At 44.4% G+C, this 22034-nt stretch overlaps 12 protein-coding genes across 12 annotated transcripts; 10 read left to right on the top strand and 2 right to left on the bottom strand.

Moving 5' to 3' along the window:
• Positions 1 to 795: 795 nt before the first annotated feature.
• Positions 796 to 1875, top strand: ASPWEDRAFT_32065 (uncharacterized protein; the record flags this gene model as incomplete). Its single annotated transcript, XM_040833610.1, has 1 exon — positions 796 to 1875. One exon carries the CDS (start codon positions 796 to 798, stop codon positions 1873 to 1875), a length of 1080 nt encoding a protein of 359 aa, XP_040685105.1.
• Positions 1876 to 2296: 421 nt separating this feature from the next.
• On the top strand, positions 2297 to 2935 carry ASPWEDRAFT_176501 (histidine phosphatase family protein; the record flags this gene model as incomplete). The annotated part of the gene is made up of 1 exon (XM_040831520.1): positions 2297 to 2935. One exon carries the CDS (start codon positions 2297 to 2299, stop codon positions 2933 to 2935), a length of 639 nt encoding a protein of 212 aa, XP_040685104.1.
• Positions 2936 to 3440: 505 nt separating this feature from the next.
• Positions 3441 to 5288, top strand: ASPWEDRAFT_45357 (uncharacterized protein). Its single transcript, XM_040836522.1, has one exon. It carries the CDS (start codon positions 3473 to 3475, stop codon positions 5159 to 5161), a length of 1689 nt encoding a protein of 562 aa, XP_040685103.1. The 5' UTR covers positions 3441 to 3472; the 3' UTR covers positions 5162 to 5288.
• Positions 5289 to 5550: 262 nt separating this feature from the next.
• ASPWEDRAFT_45356 (uncharacterized protein) lies at positions 5551 to 6398 on the top strand. The gene is made up of 2 exons (XM_040836521.1): positions 5551 to 5720; positions 5774 to 6398. The coding sequence occupies exons 1-2, from the start codon at positions 5643 to 5645 to the stop codon at positions 6389 to 6391; spliced, it is 696 nt and encodes a 231-aa protein (XP_040685102.1). The 5' UTR covers positions 5551 to 5642; the 3' UTR covers positions 6392 to 6398.
• Positions 6399 to 7865: 1467 nt separating this feature from the next.
• On the top strand, positions 7866 to 8142 carry ASPWEDRAFT_176499 (uncharacterized protein; the record flags this gene model as incomplete). Its single annotated transcript, XM_040831519.1, has 2 exons — positions 7866 to 7987; positions 8040 to 8142. 2 exons carry the CDS (start codon positions 7866 to 7868, stop codon positions 8140 to 8142), a joined length of 225 nt encoding a protein of 74 aa, XP_040685101.1.
• Positions 8143 to 9067: 925 nt separating this feature from the next.
• On the bottom strand, positions 9068 to 10370 carry ASPWEDRAFT_176498 (oxygenase MpaB family protein; the record flags this gene model as incomplete). Its single annotated transcript, XM_040831518.1, has 3 exons — positions 9068 to 9133; positions 9198 to 9923; positions 9981 to 10370. 3 exons carry the CDS (start codon positions 10368 to 10370, stop codon positions 9068 to 9070), a joined length of 1182 nt encoding a protein of 393 aa, XP_040685100.1.
• Positions 10371 to 11865: 1495 nt separating this feature from the next.
• Positions 11866 to 12987, top strand: ASPWEDRAFT_691717 (terpene synthase family protein). Its single transcript, XM_040839020.1, has 5 exons — positions 11866 to 12083; positions 12159 to 12248; positions 12308 to 12341; positions 12404 to 12630; positions 12692 to 12987. Exons 1-5 carry the CDS (start codon positions 11941 to 11943, stop codon positions 12891 to 12893), a joined length of 696 nt encoding a protein of 231 aa, XP_040685099.1. The 5' UTR covers positions 11866 to 11940; the 3' UTR covers positions 12894 to 12987.
• Positions 12988 to 14057: 1070 nt separating this feature from the next.
• ASPWEDRAFT_45354 (uncharacterized protein) lies at positions 14058 to 14941 on the top strand. The gene has a single exon (XM_040836519.1). It carries the CDS (start codon positions 14090 to 14092, stop codon positions 14621 to 14623), a length of 534 nt encoding a protein of 177 aa, XP_040685098.1. The 5' UTR covers positions 14058 to 14089; the 3' UTR covers positions 14624 to 14941.
• A 381-nt stretch (positions 14942 to 15322) lies between these two features.
• Positions 15323 to 15781, top strand: ASPWEDRAFT_187295 (uncharacterized protein; the record flags this gene model as incomplete). The annotated part of the gene is made up of 4 exons (XM_040832180.1): positions 15323 to 15334; positions 15385 to 15452; positions 15537 to 15623; positions 15691 to 15781. 4 exons carry the CDS (start codon positions 15323 to 15325, stop codon positions 15779 to 15781), a joined length of 258 nt encoding a protein of 85 aa, XP_040685097.1.
• Positions 15782 to 17734: 1953 nt separating this feature from the next.
• ASPWEDRAFT_45353 (uncharacterized protein) lies at positions 17735 to 18630 on the top strand (the record flags this gene model as incomplete). The annotated part of the gene is made up of 5 exons (XM_040836517.1): positions 17735 to 17888; positions 17949 to 17957; positions 18017 to 18075; positions 18130 to 18225; positions 18309 to 18630. Coding segments are annotated over exons 1-5 (302 nt in total), but the record flags the coding sequence as incomplete, so codon positions are not given.
• A 1189-nt stretch (positions 18631 to 19819) lies between these two features.
• ASPWEDRAFT_45352 (uncharacterized protein) lies at positions 19820 to 21112 on the top strand. The gene has a single exon (XM_040836515.1). It carries the CDS (start codon positions 19853 to 19855, stop codon positions 21065 to 21067), a length of 1215 nt encoding a protein of 404 aa, XP_040685095.1. The 5' UTR covers positions 19820 to 19852; the 3' UTR covers positions 21068 to 21112.
• A 408-nt stretch (positions 21113 to 21520) lies between these two features.
• Positions 21521 to 21952, bottom strand: ASPWEDRAFT_176492 (uncharacterized protein; the record flags this gene model as incomplete). The annotated part of the gene is made up of 1 exon (XM_040831517.1): positions 21521 to 21952. One exon carries the CDS (start codon positions 21950 to 21952, stop codon positions 21521 to 21523), a length of 432 nt encoding a protein of 143 aa, XP_040685094.1.
• Between the last annotated feature and the right edge of the window lie 82 nt (positions 21953 to 22034).

Genomic DNA, 22034 nt, shown 5'->3' with positions numbered 1-22034 from the left:
GATCAAACCACGATATTGTACGACTGCACTCCTCCCACTGCAACCTTCACCGTTGCACCCCTACACCTAAACGTCATTGCTGATCAGCTGTTTTGGCATGATAAAACTCTTTACCTACTTCCAGGCCTTAGGTAGTCACTCTAACGTCACCCCTAATCACCCTAATTAGAGTAAAAAAATATTCCCCAAGTTAATATATCTATCTATATCGCTTAATTTTTACGTCTTAGCTAGAAAGTGCATATAAATAGAAAGTGCAATTAACATCATTAAACGGTAAAGGTATATATGGGCACTAGGGATAATGCTTAGTAGTAGTGAATCTCCCCAGAATGCTTGATCCTCTGCTCAATTAACTCTTGATCAACGAGGAAGAATATTAAATCATGAAATTTGCATGATAATAAACTGGGCTAGACTTGACTTGGACAAGACCAATGAAAACAAAGCTTTGCTCGTTTAATTTATCCTGAGCCTCCCGTCGGCTATGCAATCAATCATTTCATTTCCTTTTCTTCTGCTCACCCAATCACATTAACATGCCAAGACGTTTAGATTTGCCAGAGGTCGAGTTTAAGCTTTGATGAATATGAGTAGGCAAATAGACAAATCACAACCATCATATCCAGAGCCTCATTCAAGGAATACGAGATTGAGCGCTTGGCGTCTCGTATTCAAGTCCCTTGATCTACTCTTGGCAGAGAAGACCCTTCTTTCTTTCTCTTCTTCATTCCCTTCTCTTTCCTCTCCCTGAAAATCCCATTCGAACTGTTATAAGGATGAAATCTACCCCTCATGCTGTCTATATTTCTCACCCGGATCTTTCTTCTGTTCGCCATTTTCAACGGGACTGTCTTCGCAAAAAAAGGCGGAGGGTCCGACAGTGACGGCGACAGCAATGGCAGCAGCAGCGGGAGCAGCAGTGGAAGCGAGGATGGGAACAGCGACAGTGACAATAGCAGCGGCGGGACCGGCAGCTCACGATGCGGAAATGAACCCTTAAACAACGCTCTGAGTACAACATATCTTGTTCCCCGAAATGCGTGGAACTGGACATCCCAAAGCGGCGCGTACAGTACCGCCAATCCAACAATATACGATGGATCATACTTCCAGGGGGAAGGGACTCTCTCCTACAACATGACGGACGGAACACGATGTGAGGATACGAAGCAGCTTCGTATATTAGGGTATGCATGGATAGGGCCACAACCGCCCTATCCCAGAGGAGCTCAGAATCCGTTTATCATCGGGTTCAAGGCGTGGCAATCCGACAAGGCCCTTAGTGAGATTTACACGGCCTATGATCATATCAAATGGGATGGAGATGTGTGTCCCTCACAGCCGGATCTCTTTCGCATCGTCACAACCAGAAGTTCCGCTTCGAACGATGAAACTTCGGATACGATGAATTTGGACATTTTTTCTAATTCGACATTGCCCGGTGCTGCTCAATTCAATGCCACAACTGCCACTGGTTTAAATCCCCCAATTAGTGACGACGTTGGCCTGTTTCGTCTCCGTGCAGGCACCTGTACTTCGTCTACCACGGACATGCACTGGCCGGACACAACGTCTATGAAAGGATCTGTTACGAACACCACAATGGAGCTCACATTTTCTGGCTCTGTAGACATGAATTCAACCCAATACCAACGCTACGGTGGCCGCAATGAGGACCTCAAGGTTAACTTTAAATTAACTTTCTCTGGGACATTTGACAGCGTCAATTCGACTCATGCGGTGGATATCGGACCTGCCGATCAGACTATTGCGTGGGTACCTAATACCGCTGGTTCTATTTTCTCAGCTGGCTTGAGGTATCTCTTGCTATGGACGGCTTGCGTACAAATTATGACTTTAAATTTGTGGTAGATAATCAACGAACGAATGTGTCGTGTGGGATTCCCCGGCATGATATTTATGGAAGCGTATCGAGTAAACTGCATATAGCACTACCATGAAGATCTATCTTTTTGTCTAGTATGAAATGGCATATTTAACTTTGTTATCTCTGCTCGTGCTGTTGATCGGTTCATGCTTGAGTGAACGTGCGCTCGGGCCGTCTTCCATTTACAACAAGAGAATCTCGGCCCGAAACACGAGGGTCTTTTTACTAACACTACCAGCAGCTAAGATAGAAATAAGATGGCGCAATATACTAAAGATTTTGCGGCATGAAAATGTCCACCCACCTTCCTCACCGAGGGCTGTATATAAGTATATAAATATTTGAAAGTATCCTGGACAACAATATCTCTAATCAGTATCTTTCCATTTTTCTCAAGTTGTCAATATGTCCTCGCAAATCCATCTCGTCCGCCACGCGGAATCAGTCCATAATGTTTCCAAAGACTTTTCTCAACTCGACCCCGGCTTAACACCTCTCGGCTTTGAACAAGCCAAAGGGCTAATCCAAACCTTCCCTCACGCATCCCAGGTGGGCATAATACTCACTTCCCCTCTACGACGTGCTATCCAAACCACCATTGCTGCTTTCCCGCACGTTCTCGATAAAGGGTATTTCCCTTCCGACTCCGGGCACGGCATCGACAATGGCGCACGACTTGCTTTGGATCCGGATTTGCAGGAGCGCAGTGAACTTCCCTGCGATACGGGGTCTCCGGCTGAGGCTCTGGAATTGGACTTCCCACGACTGGGAGTGAAAGATTTGGGGGATGGTTGGCAGGTCAAAGAGGGGCTGTATTCGCCAGATGACGAGGCAGTGGAAGAGCGGGCAGAACGTGTGAGATCCCGGGTTGCAGAGATAGCTCAGGATCTAAAAGATGAAGAGAGGAGTCATGTTGTGATTGTGACGCATGGTGTTTTCATGAAGTTCCTGTCTGGAGAACCTGAGATTGATCTACCAAAGGCGGGTTGGAAGAGTTATACTGTTGAAAAACAGAACTCTGGAAGTATTCTGCTGCCGGTTTGATAGATAAAGACAACTTTTTGCTCCAATTATTTAGGGTATACCCCGCGGTTATTACTGGAAATATTCAACGTCCAACAGCACCATACCCGCAAAGCTCTAAGATAGTGGCATCTAGTCCACTGATGGCTTGGTAATTTGCTAATGGTCTGTTGTTCGGAAGATGTATAAAAAAGCTATGAAAAAGACTGCGTCTCAAAGCGACACGCGCTGAACGGCGGCAACCGGTTTAACTCATGTTATGCAGATTAGGGTATCGGTCAAATACCGGACTTGGCTCCGTTGACGTTGGAATAGAGACGATGTTTATAGGGAAAGAAACACGAGTTTACCGACATGTGGAGACAATGGATAATTATCGGCTGGGTAAATGCGGGATTGAATGCGACATAAGCTGACGATCAGTGGGGAAGATCAGGCAATGTTTGCATGGAGCGGCAGAATCGGGGATTTATCGGACAAGGATGGGATTAAGCATATAAGGGAGTGTCCTACCCGTGTGCTATTTCGCAGAAGACACCCAAGTCAGATTTATCCACAATGCGCTCCACGGCGTACCTCCTTGCCCTTTCCGCGGCCTTCCAAGCCGCCCAAGCGGTGGTGACAGCAAACAACAGCCAACTGCTGACCTGGTGGCATAGCACCGGCGAGATCAACACCCAGAGCCCGGTTGCCGATGGCAATGTGCGCCAATCAGGACTGTACTCGGTCCAGGTCCGCAATGCTGCTGGCCAGGATAGCCGCTACTACGACTCCTTTGTCTATCATGCCATCCCCGCAAATGGCATGTCGGACCAGTTGCAATACGCGCAAAACTACAACCAAACCCAAGCGTGGAGTTCTTTCCTTTATTCTAGCGACGCCACTTTGAAGATCAGCCGGAAGGATTCCTCTGCCAGCAGCGTCGTCATTCGTCCAACGACGCTGAACTTCCCCGTGAGATACGACGATAGCAGCGTTTACATCACCGTTCCTTACAGTCCCAGTGGACATCGCTTCTCGGTGGAGTTTGATGATGACTTAATCTCCCTCTCCCCTAGCGGTGCAAAGCAACCATCCAGTGCTCTCCTGATTTTTGCAAGCCCGTTCGAAAACTCCTCGCTCAAACCCCAACCGGACATAGCCAACGCCATCGCACCCAACCCAGGACGAGTCCTTGGTCTTAACACAACCACTGCATCAACAGTTATCTTCAACCCGGGTGTATACTACTTCACCGGCCAAGACCACATGATCCTCAGCCCTAGTGTGACGTGGGTATACATCGCCCCCGGTGCGTACGTGAAGGGCGCTGTTGAGTTCCAATCCACAGCATCCGAGGTCAAGGTCAGCGGCCATGGAGTTCTTTCCGGAGAGCAGTATGTCTGGTATGCCGACCCGGACATTGGATACCTCAAGGCCAATGCAGTTAACAACAACGGACTCCGAATGTGGCGCGGGACACTGGGCAATAGTAGCCAGACATTTGTCCTGAATGGGGTGACTGCCAGCGCTCCTCCATTCAACAGCATGGATTGGACTGGGAACAGTTTGGATCTTATCACATGCAGAGTGGATGATTATAAGCAGGTTGGTGCGTTCTACGGCCAGACGGATGGGTTGGAGATGTACCCTGGGTCGATTGTGCAGAACGTGTTTTACCATACAAACGATGATGGTCTGAAGATGTATTACTCGAACGTGACGGCGCGGAATATCGTCATGTGGAAGGAAAGCGTGGCGCCGGTTGTCGAGTTTGGATGGACGCCCCGAAACACGGAGAATGTTCTGATTGACCATGTTGATGTAATCCATCAGGCATATCAAAGTGCAGACAACAATCCGGGTATTTTCGGTGCCGTCAACAACTACCTCTACGCCCCTAATGGTCTTTCGTCGAATCACTCCACAGGCAATAGCAACATGACAGTCCGAAACATCACTTGGTCGAATTTCAGAGCTGAAGGACCGTCATCCGCATTGTTCCGGATCAACCCGATTCAGAATCTGGATGGCATTTCCATTAAGAATGTGTCCCTGGAAAAGTTTGAGCCTTCATCTCTTAACACCACCGAGAGTTGGATGCCTGTGTGGTACGACATCAACAACGGAAAGCAGATCACGGTTACAGACTTTTCAATCGAGGGATTCAAAGTTGGAAATACGACCATTACTGCGAACAATGCTGCTAGGGTGGGGCAAATTGATGGTGTTGGTCCAGCCTATGCAGGCGCTGTGTACTATGGATAGACTTGTAGAGTATTCAACCTAGTTGATTTACACCATTTCAAAATTGGAGCTTAGAACAGAGGGCTTTTTTATTTATTCTTTGTGTCTTTTATTTGCTATTTGCTATTTGTTATTTTTTTACTTTTTTACTTTTTTATTTTTTATTTTTTCAAATTCTTTTTCAAATTATGTTTATCAATGATATTGGACAGATGCATAGGCAGGGATTAACCGCCGAGTGTGCATCGACAAATATCAACCATTCAGTAACTGCGCCAGGATAAAGCGCTCTGCGCCGCGACATGGCTCCCTCCAGCGCGTATGCATATTGACTGTGCCAGTTTATGGACACATTCATAAATATGGCAACACCAACTGCATTGTATTCTGAGCTCAGGGTGCTACCATAATGAAATTCGTATCTCCATCGAATATCCACAATGGATGTATTTTCTGGCTTCGATGGGACACTGAATATGCAAGACAACTGTTGCGTGATGATATGCCCCCTGAATGCTTGAATCATCCTGTTATTATCATTAATACTGAGGGGCTGGATGACTCGGTGACTGTTGTTTTGGTATACCCCCCATCTTCTACACAACTCGAAATAGACACTGACCGTGGGTATAGATGACTTCGTTCCACAATAAACCCCTCCCAGAAAACTCGAGAAAATGGGCGTTTCACCTCCCCGTCCAATCAGCCACACCTCACCCAACATACAGAACCATCTTACGATTGACGGATGCGTCAGCTTGGGACAACAGAAGGCACAGCTACGCAAACATCAAAACAACGTACCAGGTCAATCGGAGACTGATCAAGCCATGGTGGGATAATAAGTGGTTTCAACTTACACCAGAGTCATTTCGAGACTTGGTATCCATTATTTCCGTCGCTCAAGGGTTGAGAAGTGTTTCATTGTCAAGGCCTACCAAATATAGCGGAACCCCCAACTATGGCACTATGGGTCCTGAGATGAGCCCTGAACGGGTATCTATCTCTGCTGCTGGGATGGATAGCTCAACAACAATCACTCCCCTGCTTCGAGGACATCCGGAGGAACAACGACAGCTGCCCTACTGGAGTGCACCTTTGCCAGATCCACCACGTGTTTACTTCGATCGGAATCAGTGGGAAGAAAAGGGATATTCTGCTATGTGCACTAAGTGGTGTCTTATTGTTTCTATCTGCTTGTTAGTTGTTGGCTTATGTGTGATCGCGATTCTCTTTAACGCTTATACTTGAATATCAGTTTGGTGGTGTTCATTGGAGATTGGAATGGGGGGATATTCCTCTAGATCCATCTTTTAACGTGGGGATATTCTATTAATAACTTCTATAATGGTATACATGATCGACATGCAATCTGGCGATGGCTTCAAAGGAAGAGAACACTCTGAAATGTAGTGGTAGGTAATGTCATCTGTAGCAGAGTCCCCACATAGACGAGTTTATGAATAATGATTGATAGAGACCGGCGGCTCACATCCCATGTGAAGTCGTTGAGCTAGGCAAGTGACCTGATTCGCGGCTGACAAATTTGATGTCTAGAGTAAAATATCCACCACCTATCCGTGTTGCAGTTCAGCACTTCTAGCTTGTCTAGAGGAGACTTTTGAATAAGTAGGTATACTTATAGCAGTAAGTAAATGATACAGTAAAGCAAGTAAACATTTTCTTAGTATTCATACCATCACTGCTATCTTTATATATTAATATCGCTCAGACAACTCTGCTCCCTGCTGAATATCATAGTAACCCAATCATAGCTCCCTTCATTCTTGAGCTCCATGTTTGATCTTAATAGGATGGACTCTCCACATGCAGGTGGAAGCGTTGAATATGAGGGATGGTGGATATTCCCAATTCTCTGTCTTCATTATTCCAGGTGTGGCCGTGACAGCGTGCACGGGCGATCCCCAGTATTATTAGAAAATATTGTGTCCCTGAAACACTCAGCCCCCCAGTATTTCCACATAGCCACTTGATAGAATGGGGCCTAAAGGGGGCGGAAAAGTGGAAACAGAAGATCGGAAGATTCTTGCACTCTGAACTTGCAAATGCTTGTCTCTGTCAGCCCCGCACCCAAGCCGCAGCATAATCTCCGCTATGAAGATCTCTTGATACTGCCAGTAGGATCAGCGGCTGACACTGACATAATAAACCAACCAGGATGCTTACCATCCACTGATGTTCAGCCATATAGGCAGAGTGGAGTGCTTATGGGGCGCTTGTGCAGGGGCGGGGCCAATAGAGGATTTCCGCCCTGCAAGATGCGTAATAAGCCTCATAGCCCACTAAGGCCTCTTGATACTGCGATTGTGGTCAGTGGCTGATGATAAGCATTGTACTTACCGGATGTGGGATGCTCTGCGGGCCCACAATATGCTAAGCAAATCCTGGCTGTCTGGGGAAACTGTCACTCACGCAGGGAAGTTCATCCACTGGCTAACATAGCCTACATCTTTGGATCGCACAACTGGCCAGGTTGAGAAGAGAGGCAAAGGCATACAGTAAATCCTTCAGAAGGATCTTGTTGATGATCAAGGGGCGAAAGCCAGCGAGGATACTTAAAAGGTACGCTCGTCCTCGCTGTTTGCTTCTCTCTACAACTCATTCATCAAAGCAATTCATCAGAACAATTCATTAAAACAACTCAACTCACCTTTACACTCTTACATCCCTTTCTTTCAAAACATCCATCAAACCTCAAACCACAATGCGTTTCTCCATCGCCTCTCTCAGCCTCTTCCTCGCAGTTATTGGATCTGCCGCTGCTATGCCAGCTGCTGAGCCGACTGAGCAGATTGACCAGACCGACCAGCTTGCCCGTCGTGCCAGGTGAGTACATTCCTTGCCATTGGAGATAGACCATACTAACACAGGAAATCAGTTGTGGTATGGCTTATAGTGGCCTGTCTAACTGCAAGAAATACTGCGGTGGTGGAACCTGCCATGTTATTGCCCTGGGTCCGCTCCACAAATGCAACTGCTAAGTGAAGCGAATTGGATTGCTTCGTTCCATGGCTTCCAGTATGGAAGTACTATGGTGGGTTAGGATTGGATCAAGATGAGCAAGGGAGTGACGGTCACTGGTGATCACCTGTACAGTTCCCTGATCAAGGATGTGAGCAGTGTGTATATAAGCTTGAATAGATAGGAGCCTGGTGCTCCACTCACAATACATCAATTACAGAAAAGGATGAGCTTCAGGTGAATGGGAATGACAGGAGAGTAATGAAGCTAAACCAATTTAAGAGAAAACACCAATGAATTATGTTTTTTATTTATTTGTTTATTTTATTTTATTTTATTATTAAGAACGGGTTATAATATCATATGTCTGCTGCGGTGGACGTTCGCCACCTCTCTATCATGTACTTGACTTGGACTCCAAACTGGCAGGAAAAGGCAATCATGTATGTTTCACTACAGAAAAAGGTTAAGCCGTGGAATGTATTGCTTGAATACTCCTGCCTACGGGGTATTATTCACTTCTCTTCCTCTCTTTAACTAGGATGATGATATTAACATGACGCCGTCTTGTCTCCTAAAATGCGCATCTCTCTGAGAGCCGGTTACCCATTCCCGGTATACCCCGCCCCACAATCCTGCCATCCTCTGCAGTTAACAGGTGTTGAGCTTGAGCATTTGAGATATCAGCGGACTAATATGTAGAGTAGAATGTTTCCATTTTGGGAGAATATCAAAGTGCTAGTATAATATCCATGAAATAATCTAAAGAGAGACTGTGCTATTTATTAAGATCTTCCCCAGGGCAGCAAGCATAAGAGAGTAAGTAAGATATTCAACCAAGAATACAACGAACCCAATAGTCTCCACTGGTCGGACCCAGGACAGGTTTTTTCTGTTTTAGTTTCTCGCTTTGTAAATTTGTGCAGTTGTGGAATGTAGGTGAATTCAAATTTGTTTCCTTCTTTTAGCATCGAGGCCCCAAACACGTTGACCAGCATTGCTTCTTTTGATCTCTTTGATATTGAGTGTCAGCACGGCTGCTCGCGTGAACATTTCCTTGGGCAGAAGTACTTACCCTGATTACCATTCGCTCAAAAGCTGGGATCCATCGCTGCAGGGCGGTGATGACCACGAGGAGCCTACACCAGCCCTTGAATGAGGCATAGTAGAACATTCCGGGCCGAGAAAGCCCCATCTCATCGCCCATCTCATCCCCGCTCATGGCGCGACAACCAACCTCGATCATTGATTTCGATACATTGATGCCAGGAAAATCCTGGATTGCAGTGACAAAGTTCAATCCAATCAGTTTGGACGACTCTGTTGGCGGAGGCTCGCAGAGCATGATGCTCTCCATGGTCGCCTTGCATTGGTCGACTCCATCGAAATAGGAATTTGGAGTGGCCATGATGTAGGCGATGTAGCGGAACAACGCGAGGAAGTCTCTCGCCTCGTCTGGGCGGGGCTGGATACCGATATTTGGGAGTTGCCGGAATAGGGGCATACAGCAGAAGATAGCCGTCGCGTGGATTGAATCCCTCAGATTGACTGGTGCCCCATACTCGGCTTCGTCAAAATAGGCCGAATCCTGGTCTATGAGCTTCAGCATCCGGTGGCGTACGGTTGCATGAAGCAGCCGCACGCGCACAGTCGAGGTATGTCCCTCCCCACCCGGTTGGATGGATTCAAGGTCCATTGTAACCTGCAGCAGCCATAGGAAGGTTTCAAGAAACCTTCTGGGCATAACTCGGATCGAAAACCCTCCGGTCCGCACAAGAACTTCGGTTCCTCCTGCAATCGTCTGAGAAGGTAGTTAGTGATGATCAAGATCCGAAAGCTCAGATGCAGGCTGTCTTACTGCGGTTCCTCCCAAGAAGCCTTGGAGTGCAAGCCCGGTAAGGTTGGGGATCAAATAACGCCAGAGGAACAATTGACCTCGCTCAATTTGTGTCCAATCAACCCACTCGGGGACTGAGTTTATTTCCTCCCATAGCTCCTGCAAGCCACGGTCTTCTTCATGATGCTTCTTCAAAGTAGCATACATGTCGAATCGACCAGCACATGGCACAGCATTGCTTTGTTTCTGTTCGGCAGCGATAGCCTGTAGTCGGTCCACGGCATTCACGGCGAGATCATCAGCCCGCTGTCTTAACGGAAGTAGTTCTTCAGGTGTGAAGTGCTTGTCGGTCCATTCAAATGTGTGGTTCCACACTTTGTGGGTGTTGCTCGTCAACTTGGGAGAAGTCATTTCGGTGGTAAATACTAAACGGGTTGCTTGTCGGTCTTAATCTTGAAGGTTTCTCAGGAGAGAGGGCTTAATATAGAAGAAATGCCTAGCACGCTGACCCGTGCGACTCGCTATCTCTGTCAAATGACAAATTTCCACTAGGTTTTCGGGCTCTACTTGGCACATATTTGGCCCGAGGTTGCCTTACGTGGACTCTTTGATTATCGAACCAGCATATCGCCGGGTCTGTTCTCAACTACCAGGTGGCTTAGAAGAAAATCTTGCTCGATGTAGCGCCGCGGAGCTACATTTGGTATAATCGTAAGCACGATTGAATCTTTCGTGAGGAGAGACTCGGCGCTACATGTGGTACAACCCATAAGTCCATGCACATGTAGGACCGGAAACCAACGATTAGTTGCCGTGCGTATACGGTCTTCCCCAATCACTATAGTTCATGCAGTAGATGGAACAGCAAAAACAAGCTTTCTGCCCCCAACCCAGTACAAATAGCATTCAATAGTTGATTGAGGCTTAGTGTTAGCATAGCTAAGCCAGCATGGCTAATGTCAATCCTGGGGGCATTGGGAAGGCTGCAGTCTTCATGATTCCCATTCGACAAAATCCAGAGCCTCATCGAAACAACGTATCCAAGATTTTCTCGACCTTTAAACCAAAATCGGAACTCTGTAGTGCTCATCCTAAGCCTCCGAATCACTCTATGATTTCTCTCTGTCTTTTTCTTAAGAATATCATCTTCCAATCTTCTGTTGGTCACTTCTTGAATCAGCATGTCTGCCAACAGTTCTTCTATTCATGTTCAGCAATTACTTGAAAGATGCACCGGGCAAACAGTCAAGATTCCCTTCTTGTTCTCACTATTCCCGGCATGGAAGGCACAGTTCAACCCAAACTACGAACAAGGAGTGCAAGATGAACTGTTTCAATTCCAACAGAGGTAAGTTTCGATATACGCAAGCACCAATTTGACCTTATTTACAAGCTTACTGGCCTGAAGATGGATGAGAAATCCCATCTCTCTCAAACGAAACTGTGCAATTGATTCCATCTTCTTTTCGCGCAGTGTTTTCCCCAATGCCAGCTTGGGGAACCTGAAGACTGTGGTGTTATGGCTTTCTTGGGTAAGCAGAATATGATATAGAATATGAAAAACCATTACGGATCATCAAGTCATCAGCTAAGGCTATATTATTGTCTAGCTCTACTTCTGGGACGATGGTATACATATAAAAGAAAAGCATCAGCCGCCTCATTATTAGATTGTGACTGACCTTTTCAATGACAGCTCTTGATTTTGGCGAGCTAGATAACGATCCCGGTGAACTGCAAAGACAAGAACGAGAGATCCTTACCAGTATTCAGCAAAGTCTCCTGGGTCCGAGTACTGCAGATTTATATGCTGCTTCCTTCGTATCAAGCTGCTGTGCGGCACAGGCGTGGTTTGATATTGGTATCAAAATTCGTCAAGGGGTCAAAACAGGCAAGTCGAGTCTTTCAAATCTTTATGCATTGACCGAATTGGCCTACGAACCACTAATAATCAATTTGCGTAGCATCTGCGAGAAACTTCATGTACAAATGCTTGCATGACTATGTCACTGCTACAATTAAGCTTCAAAATCACTGCGACCGGGCCGACATCTTGGATATTGAATCCTACCTTGCCATTCGCATGAATACTTCGGGTGTATACCCAACCATGTCTTTATACTTGTATGGACAACTTGATTTTTTTTTTTTTTTTTTTCTTCTTTTGAAAAAAATTGGCACTAATAAGTTTTCATGTAGATTCACCTTCCCCTCCGATCCACCTACCTGGTTTTTCTCCCACGAACTGGTCAAAGAAGCCTTCCTTCAGATAAACAGAATAGTGTCGACGTATGTAATGTTTTTTCCACTCTATCCCAGAAGAATCTCATGAAATGTTTGTTCCACAGGTACAACGACATCGTTTCAGCCCATCAGGAAATAGTAAGATAATACTCTTGCTTTCTCTATCAAACCGCATCAACAATGTACTGATCTTGTCTTAGAAATCCGGGCATGTTGACAACATAATCCCGTTGCTTATATACCAAAAGGGACTGACCGCACAAGAAGCTGTCGATGAAGCTATCGAGATTATCAAAGTCTCATACGTGACTTTTTTGTCCCTTGAAACAAAGCTTACTAGTCTCGGCCAAGAGCGTGGGATTACTAGGGAAGTTGAGGATTTCCTTCAAGCTTGTATCAACCTATGCATGGGTGCTCTCCAATGGACGTGAGTATATCACACACAACTAACCATCTTCAAAGTCATATTTTAACCGAGATGCATCCAGATATCATATCAAAAGATATTTTAATTACAAGCCAGGAAAGGGAGATGGAGCTATCACTGTTATACTTGGACACTCTAGCCAAGCTTCTCCAGGCACAGAAACTGGTTGTATTAGTAGATTTAGATCCCTTTTCGACGATATTGGTCAGGTCGTCGCCCAGAGACTTCAACATATATGTTCTTCTCTTGTTTATAATAGTTAGTTCCATTGCTTGCAGGAATCTTACTGAAAGCCACCTGAAGATGACTTAATTTTGTTCAAGGCCAATACATCAGATGGATGCCGCATGGCTGTCTGACAAAATTGTAACATAGCTACTATGAAGCACGATATCCCCTGCTTATCATGAAAACAATTGGCTTTATATGTGCATCTTATCTGTATTCTGACTCCTGGTATTTCACCGGGTTTAACCCTCCATCCCATATCCCCATTATGTATTATAAAAGCAGGATACTGTCATTAATAATGATTAGGTATTATTAGAGGTTTATATCTAGATGCGAACTTCAAAGCCTTAGGTATTTAGATATAGGATCTTTATGGATTATCTTATATCAATCTCTATATGTTAATTCCAGACCCTATAAGATGGAAGTTGCTCCTACTTTAGGGAATACCTTATATCAGCATTATAATAATGTTATAGTCTTGACCAGTATAACCAAAGGCGCCTATGCCGGGAGTGGAGAAATATACCCACTAGACTGCTCTTGATTGGTACTGTCTGGGTGGGAAGGGCTGTCGCACAACAAGGCTAGCATAGCTACTCATAACTCAAGATTTCCATAATTCACCCGGGTGAGATACATTGTCATTCTCCACACACACACACACACACATTCATGTGTGGCAGCTTAGCCCATTTATTATCCCGGTACCTCAGACCATGGCCGAGTCCCGTTTTTGACACTTAATTTTGATTGATTATGTGGTGGACTTGGTCGGTGTGCTCTACCCGGTTCGTTGTTGGGAATAAGAGATGTTTGGTAGAGAAATCTTCTGGCACTGCCCCTTCCGGCAGTAATAACAGCTTGTCTGTCAAATACCTTGGAAGTTGAGTGGCGACTGCCCAGATGTCGACCGTTTCCCAGAACAGATGCTCATCCATAAAATGTAAATGACATCCCGTGTGGTAGAAGGCTGTGTAATGAGGGGGAATATTAATGCGATTGGGTAGGTAGGCCTACCCACTATGATATGACTATCTAAGTCATTCATGGCATTTACAGTTCCTCCGTCTTTAGCAGAGCCTTACCAAGTCAACAGGGAATCTATTTTTGGGCAAACACTGACGTGGCTTCTATCCTTGAAATCAATGTTTTCCAAGAGATCATGAAGTGCTTGGTTGATGAACTTGCTCCCAATATCCCATTAACCGAAAATGTCGTCCAGACAATGGTTAGAAATAACTCTGCTGGATTCGACCTGACCAAGATGGTTGTGGATAGGCAACAACCGGGCTTTATCGTATCTGAGATCGCGCTGATGATAGCTGCTTCGGGACGGGAAGAATTAATTGAAATGTTGCAACTCTGGATGGACAATGGTGGATCTGACATTCCGATCAAAGAGGCTCTAGTCTTAGAGGCAGCCCGAAACTACTACCACGGTCCACTTATCATTGACTATCTGTTCGAACTCCATCGCCATTCCCTCCCTATGACAGAGAATGTACTTGTCGCTCTAGCGGAAAATCCCAGTCCCGATACTAGCCACATGCTTGCAGAGACTTTGGAAAGATTCCCAGAAGCGGTATTGTTATCTGTCGTTATGCAAGTAACAAGCCAAAATATCAGCACACTCTGGTTGCTTCTTGAGCGGGCCACTGACCTAGTTCCAATTCGTCAAGTGCTTGAAAAAATAGGAGCCAAAAGAGGGGAGCCAAGACAAGAGGAAGCACGGAAGACTTTGACAATTTTTCTCGATTAAAAATTCATCGATGCAGATGAGTCGGTGCTTGAAGCTCGCTCTCAATCATTACGCTTTAGGTTTTGTTATCAACCAGAGACCAGATCCTCATAATTCTGAGTGGGGGGAAATTACGGATTTAGGTTGCTCGGCAGCTGGGCACCAAGCTTACTCTCCTAGAAATCATAGAGTATTCTTATTCTATCTTGAAGCTCACCAAGGTTGTGTTGAAAATTTCAAGAGGTCTTGATTGCGTTGGGTCTTGTTTTTATTAAAGACATTTGAAAGTTCTACAAATCACAGATAGACAATCTTGAGTGGTCAATACAAGGATATCGGAGATAAAGAAATATAAAATTCTTATCTGATAATATTATCGTTTCTACTTTATTATCACTTTTCTAAGGTATTGTTAGGCTCTGAGACCATATGTATATACTCTTCTAATAAAAAAACGGACCAGCCCTTATAATTATCCGTTAGTAAGTCTACTGCTATTGCAAGTGGCGCAATGATGGTTACTTACAAATAAGCTAACGGTCAAAGTCATGCGACTTGACAACAAACCAAATCATTCCCTGGCAGCCGCAAAATCCAGATCACCCGGGGTTGGTGACGCAGATGATCATCATACTTTATTTAATATAAGATAGCCCTGTTATCCACATCTTCATGAGGTAATTATTCTTCCACAACAACAATTTATGTCAATACCCGAAAATGCATTATATGGTGAGTTGCATTATGACAGTAAGATGATCTTTACTAAGATCCATATCAAGTCTGCCAGTGTCCGTTACGCAAGTGTTGAAGCATGGGAGAACTTTGGCAAGGGCCATGATGAAGAAGAGTACGCTTCTTTCTTTGTTTTTTTTCCCAATAGATTCATTCTACCGCTGACTGACCGACTGATCAACTCTTACTAATTTATTAGAGTGGCAAAAGCCTTCGCGATGAAAGGGGCAATTGTCCAACAGCCAATCAGCTCCACACACGGGATGCCTCCGATTCATAATGTCTCGTAAGCAAACCCCATCTGGATAATTATAACTACTTAATTATTGATAAAAACCGTTCATGAAACACAGTCTGGAGGCCCCAGATAATGTGGAGGCAGAGGACCTGGAAGCATCTGATTTCCCAGAAGGTGTTCTGGTTCATGTTGAAGAGAATTTCTAAAGTCTATGAATAATATTGGAGTGGGTTCCGACTGGAATGCTATCGGGTTTATTTGATATTCTGTTTTGAATAAATAATCATAAAATATGATACCATAAAGTGTTTTTGGCCAAATGCTCATTGTTGAGAAAAGTTATCGTCTCGTAATAGGACTAATCTCTCATATGACTAGATATTCCATAGAATCAAGCCCTCTCAATTCTTCTGATATTTCACTTCCCAATCTAGAGTATTTTAAGCATATATGTACCATCTCATTGAAGCACAACGCAACTTTCTACCTTATTTTATCCCTTCTTCTCTCCTTCTCTAGGGCTTTAGGACATATCATCGTAGTAAGTCCCGGTTTGCTATAAATTATTCATCCGAAATACTGACCTTATATTTTAATGAAAATAAAGGTGATACCGAATCAAATACTTCCTAGGAGCTTTGGGGAATTTTAATTAGGATAATGTAGATCTCTGCGCTTAAGTCTAAGTCTTTGGTTAAGAGTTACGGTGGGAAATATTCCGGTGACTGTAGCTGCCTAACCCTGGTTCTTACTAGAGTATCCTAGATGAATTCAGTCAAGCTGTACAAGATTTATCCTCCCATGAAGCCTGTAACACCTGTTCTGCAACCGGTTGGTTCCACTCAAGTTCTGGCAGCAGTCAACATCAACGATTCGCTAGTGTCACATTACCAGTATTCTGAAATAAACTAGGTATGTGATATATATAATAATTTGTGAACTAATATTCAACGCCCAATATGTAATTTATTTGTTAGTCGGATAGTCAGCTAGAGATATCTTCATTGATACTTTCAGTAATCTTCTGAACGATTAAATTTCTAGTTCCTGTAAGAAAATGACAGGAACAAGGGAACAATTCCTTCAACCAGAGACAACTCATAATAAAGCAAAAAAGAAATGTATATGTAATATTTATTGAAATACTAGTATAGAGAAAGAAAGAAATATTAAAAGGTAGGAATATAATACAAATAGAAGTTGGTTTACTTATAAGATAAACTAACTAGATTAGATAAACACTAGACACGCTACATAAGCAATGCAGCAGTAGGTCATCATAAAACCTATTGTAATTGTCAGGCAAAAAATATAAGCAATGTCTTTTGAGGGTGGAGAAATACGCTCTCCCGTTGTAAATGATGGACGTTTGCGGGTAGGAACCAATTCCATCCTTGCACGCGCGCCAATGACTGGCCATACATCGTTTTCTTTCTTCGCGCGGGATTGCTTGCACGCGTCACAGCATTATACATAGCTCTAATTCCATTGTATAAAATATACCATTGCAGTGAGGCTACTATAGGAGCATTCCGAAATCGGAAATGGTTTTTATAGTAATTGATCTACGCGTCATTTAATTGTCAGATTAGAGTTGACAGCGGGGATAATGTCATGTGGGGCTATCAAGGCCTTCATGCGTCCGCCAACCAGATATTTGAATGAATGAGGTCTAGAATCGACATATGAATAAACTTGTAAGTTGTGAATCCCATTTCTAGTTAGACCCATCATAATGTCATTGCTCTACGATACCCCACATGAGACTGGAATTGGCTGGCTAGACCTTGGATGGAATGACGTTTCTATTTTATCCAAAATACGGATCTCAGCTGTCTATTGAGTAAAATGTTCCTCATTCTCAAGTACTATCTTCTTATATTTACATTTTCCATGCCCATATTTTCGTTGAATATCAGATCCGTAAACGGAAACCATGATAGCATGGATTGAAAACACACTAGGATTTATGGCAATAAAGCATAATAGAAGAATGAAAAAGTAAGCGATTGATCTAGAACTCCTGAATGCAGCAATGGTATATCTCATGATGCTCAAACCATGATGGCATTGATGGAGATGTATAGCCGGATTTCAGTCAAAGTATAGTTTATTCCAAGCTTCCGCGGCCCTTCTGCATAGTATCCTGACAAGATACACGGGGAGGTAAATCATGAGTGAGAATGGGATCAAAGATATAAATAAAGTAGTAATTCCCACAATCTTCTTCTTCCACTCGCCCATCAAATGTGAAGAGCATTATAATATAACACCTTGAACAATATTACTATCATATAACCACCCAATATGCCTGTAAGTCACAATCAAAATCTCCGTTTTAAGAATCTTGACTAATCAGACATGCATCATCAGAAGCACTATGTATGATCCCTGATCTTGTCAAGCATAATGTAGTTGACTAACCTTTTTTCTTCAACAAGCAACTCATGATTCGAACTCAAGGCGGTGCTCCTAATCTCGGAGGATACCCTGGCTCGGCGTAAGCCCACCCATATACCTTGCAGAAGCATTCCTTCCTGACAGACACATTCAGTGATGGCACCGTCCTGAAAATTGCCAAGGATGCCGGTGCTTCAACCGGCCAGAATTTACCTGCTCCCCTGATCTATCCTCCCATGTACAGTGCCAGGTAGGAAACCCCTCTCGCTAGTTTCGACCCCCAATATCCACCCAATATTCAGCTAATGCTTCCTCTTTGTCTCATGGTTACAGAGTTGATGTCGACTCAGCTGTCGGCGCCGATGAATATAAGAAGCAATACGAGCAAGCTTGGTTGCAAGGCAAGGATGAAGAGGGCGAGGAACTCCCTCCTGCTTCATTTGCTGTTCGGGATATAGATGATGACTGACTGGTTTAAATTTACGCTGGCCTGAAGGGGGATAAAGAAAACAATTGCTGTCTGAGGTAACAAAGGAAACAAGCCAGATGAATACTATCAAATTATTGTGTTATCAAGATATAATAAAACATTCTCGTACATTTTGCTGTCTGAGCTTTTTACAAGTTTATCTCTATATTGCGATTGAGTCTGTCTAATAACATGCAATATTACCTCTGGCGGCAGTATGATAGTGGTGGTGCAAGCTACCAGAATATGCCATCTCCCAAGAAAATTAGGAAGAGATCAACATTTGAATGGCGATTGTACTGTTCTATTCGCTCTAGTGCTTGCCTCTACCTCTACCTTTGGAGCTGTTTCCATCGACTGCAAGCCACTGGAGCTAGTATGTTCCTGCAATAATGCTTATTGGATTCCATACATGGATTCCATCGATGGTGAGATACTCCATGGCTACATCTATACAACTCTATCCACTAACCCTACGATAGACTCATTCTGACTTCCCGAAATGCCGTACAAGAACTGTAGGCGGGCTTTGTATAATATGATCTGTTCAAGCGAGTTCAATCATCTCTTCGAGTGCACGTTTCTGTTGAAGATAGACCTCTCCGCCACACCGAATAGCGGTGAGAAAGCGGTTATTCGCTATATTGAAGCTTCGCCGCGGAGAGGTCATCCGACGGGATAATCGTTCGTTCGTCTCGGGTAGTAATCATAGGGACTACGTGAACGAACGGTCATCCTGGTCAATATTGCAGCCGATGACTTGCTTCGTTTGAATAGAGAGAAAGGGTCGCTTAGGAATAGTGCGAATAACCTCATGTATTTAAAGCGATGATATTGCTGTAGTCAGATAAGCAAGGACGTTGAAGAATTCCAGCCTTTCTCATTTCCGTAGAAATGAGCAAGATCACCGTAATTAGGCCTGCTGTACGGATGGGGATATATTAAATATACTAATGATCTTTACCTTGGCTAATTATAGCATTGCTAATAGTAGGATAGATCTATCTATGATACAATCCACGCTGGCCGCTATAAATAAGGAAGAAATTCCAGTAATATATCTAGTAACTACACTCATCTTAGCAAGAGCAAAGATTAAACAAATTGGACAAACATGAGCAAAATTTAAACAATCTAAAAAAAATAAAAACATACGACAGCAGGGATTCGCTGGTGGTCACCCACCCAACTACTAACCTGCCGGCGTGTGGCTTAAGTACGGCTGAGCGGACGGGAAGCCCTGTTCTCCACACCCTGTGGTCGTATGTACTGAAAGTCTATAAATAATAACATATATAGGAAAAAAAGAGAATATCAGTTCGACTATTTCATCCCGTTGATCAACAAACGCGTTCAATCATACGCGTCAATCAGGCAAAAATCATCCAAAAACCAAGTAAATCAAAAAATGGAATCACCCGAGACTGAAACACCGGAGACAGCTATACCAGAGATAGATCTATCCAAAATCCGCCTCACCTACCGCTATGAACTATGCAACCAGAAGAAAATGATGCGATGTATCCCCCTGGACTATCGCATCATCGCCAGCCTAACCTGCGAGGATTTCACTAGAATCACCCTCCTACACAGGCATACCATCTTCATTCTCAACCTCAATGTCCACAATGAAGGGGTTAGTAATACCCGCCTGCATCGGGATTACAGCAAGCGATCGAATAAATTCATTCGCCCAGGCAGGAAGACCTCAAATAGCCTGGACGAAAGCTACGGCAAATTCTGTGAATGGATTATCACGGCGTGTATTCCGTTGATTGAGCAGTTGGCGTCGCCGTTTGAACAAGAGCAGATGATTTCAATGGAGGAATTCGCGTTCCCGAAAGTGCATCATATCAAACTACTAACACAGAAGAAAGGCATGATAGCGAATGCAGCAATCGATGAAGCCCCGCCTGATCATCTAGGTCGCTCTGTAATGGAGACGGCGCCGATCACTGAATTAGGCGATTTGGCAGACAAAGTGGAGAGAGTATCTGCATCTGATATCTCCATCCGACTGACAGACCCCGACGACAAAGACAGCGATGCCTATCCAGCCGGCGGGCGCGGTGTTAGTTTTCCCACCACACGACAGGCAGTATACCTGCCCACCGGCGAGAAGAAGTATTTCAAATCATTCGACCAAAACGTACCAGTCTCCAGCTTGCTGCGCGAAGTCAAATTTCTCCACCGTGCCTCAGAACTCGGTCTAGACAAGACGCTCCGCATCCCCAAACTGTACAGCATAGTCACCAGCCAAGACGGGGAGAAAATCATCGGCATGCTTCAAGATTGGCTTCCCTTCGGACGTTTCGATCTCACGCATCCTGACATCCGTCGGATGAGAAAGGAAATGTACTCGAAATGGAAGGAACAGGTCATGGATATTGTGACCACTCTGCATTCGCATGATTTGATCTGGAATAAATCAGAGCTCTCAACAATTCTAGTCGACTCGGACCATAATGCTTGGATTTATGGCTTTGATGGGCCGTGGTTCAACCAGTATCATCCTATTACCTCTGTCTCGGAGTTGAGAGAGATTTATAAGAATGGTGGGAGTAAAGAGTGGGATATAATCGGTGTGAATAAGGTATTCAAGGATTTTTTGACCAGGCGGTGATTTATTCTACTTGATCTTATCTTATATAGGGAAATAGCAATATACCATCGATGTTATTCTGTTAAAAATATCCGACGGTAAGCATGTCAGATTATCAAGTCAAAAAATGCCCACTACCAAAAGCATGCCCTACGGTTAATCACTAATTGTAACCAAAAACAATCTATTACTTTCTATAGACTTGAAGCATGAAGCATAAGACACAGATGATAAACCCCGAAATGTGAAAAGAAGCAAGAAACAAAAGAACCCGAAATGATGCTCAATTCATGCGTTAACCTCCATAAGGCCACATTTTGCACCGCCAACCCCCCCAATAATTTCTCTTGCTTCTTCCTCCCGATGCTCCTTCGTCTCATCCGAAAGCGCCGTCGTTCATCACTCACCAACGTGGCGGAGGCATGGAGGGTCATTGACCATCTCAAACGTAGTGTATTTGGTTCTAGCTGCGATCTAGCTCTGAAGGGAGATATCAGGCGATCCCATGGTGGGAGGTGACAGGGGAATATTAGACCAAGATGGTGTAGATCTCGCATCTGTTCTATGGCTTGCCACTGACATGGAATAAGGGCTCTCCGCAGAGATTATAGGTAGGCTTTGAACAGACAAAGCCGGAGAGAGCAACATGCCTGCAGCAGGCTGGTTGGGCTGTACAGACGTTGTAGAAGAGGCGGCCGGAGAGAACGCCATGGCGGACGGACCCGTAATCGGTGGCTCAAGAGGCTGAGCAGAGGCTCGAGGTGATGATGCAATTGTTGTATTGCGGGATGCCACTGGCCTTTTGGTGAAAAACTTTTTCCTTTGAGTGTGCTGAGACTTTACCTCAACCACAGCGCCATTATCCTGGAGGATTTCGGCAATTTCGGAGGGCTTGTCGCGCAGCATTCCAAGTGGTGTTTGGTGTGTATCAGAATAACTGGCACCAGCTCTTATTCATGGAGAGATCCGCCAGGATTTCACATCCTGT

This window comes from Aspergillus wentii, assembly GCF_001890725.1.
Source record: "Aspergillus wentii DTO 134E9 unplaced genomic scaffold ASPWEscaffold_8, whole genome shotgun sequence".
In the NCBI taxonomy this organism is placed as follows: Eukaryota; Fungi; Ascomycota; class Eurotiomycetes; order Eurotiales; family Aspergillaceae; genus Aspergillus; species Aspergillus wentii.
Note: the sequence above shows the minus strand (reverse complement) of the source record. Positions and strands in the feature narration are given on the sequence as shown.

What these genes read in the sequence shown, in the direction of transcription:
- ASPWEDRAFT_45357 (XM_040836522.1), top strand. Translation starts at nt 3,473, where the DNA reads ATGCGCTCCACGGCGTACCTCCTTGCCCTTTCCGCGGCCTTCCAAGCC.
- ASPWEDRAFT_45356 (XM_040836521.1), top strand. Translation starts at nt 5,643, where the DNA reads ATGCCCCCTGAATGCTTGAATCATCCTGTTATTATCATTAATACTGAG. An exon ending in ACTCGGTGACTGTTGTTTTG is followed by an intron (nt 5,721 to 5,773) that starts GTATACCCCCCA and finishes CCGTGGGTATAG; the next exon opens with ATGACTTCGTTCCACAATAA.
- ASPWEDRAFT_691717 (XM_040839020.1), top strand. Translation starts at nt 11,941, where the DNA reads ATGTACAAATGCTTGCATGACTATGTCACTGCTACAATTAAGCTTCAA. An exon ending in ATAAACAGAATAGTGTCGAC is followed by an intron (nt 12,249 to 12,307) that starts GTATGTAATGTT and finishes TTTGTTCCACAG; the next exon opens with GTACAACGACATCGTTTCAG. An exon ending in TTTCAGCCCATCAGGAAATA is followed by an intron (nt 12,342 to 12,403) that starts GTAAGATAATAC and finishes ATCTTGTCTTAG; the next exon opens with AAATCCGGGCATGTTGACAA.
- ASPWEDRAFT_45354 (XM_040836519.1), top strand. Translation starts at nt 14,090, where the DNA reads ATGGTTAGAAATAACTCTGCTGGATTCGACCTGACCAAGATGGTTGTG.
- ASPWEDRAFT_45352 (XM_040836515.1), top strand. Translation starts at nt 19,853, where the DNA reads ATGGAATCACCCGAGACTGAAACACCGGAGACAGCTATACCAGAGATA.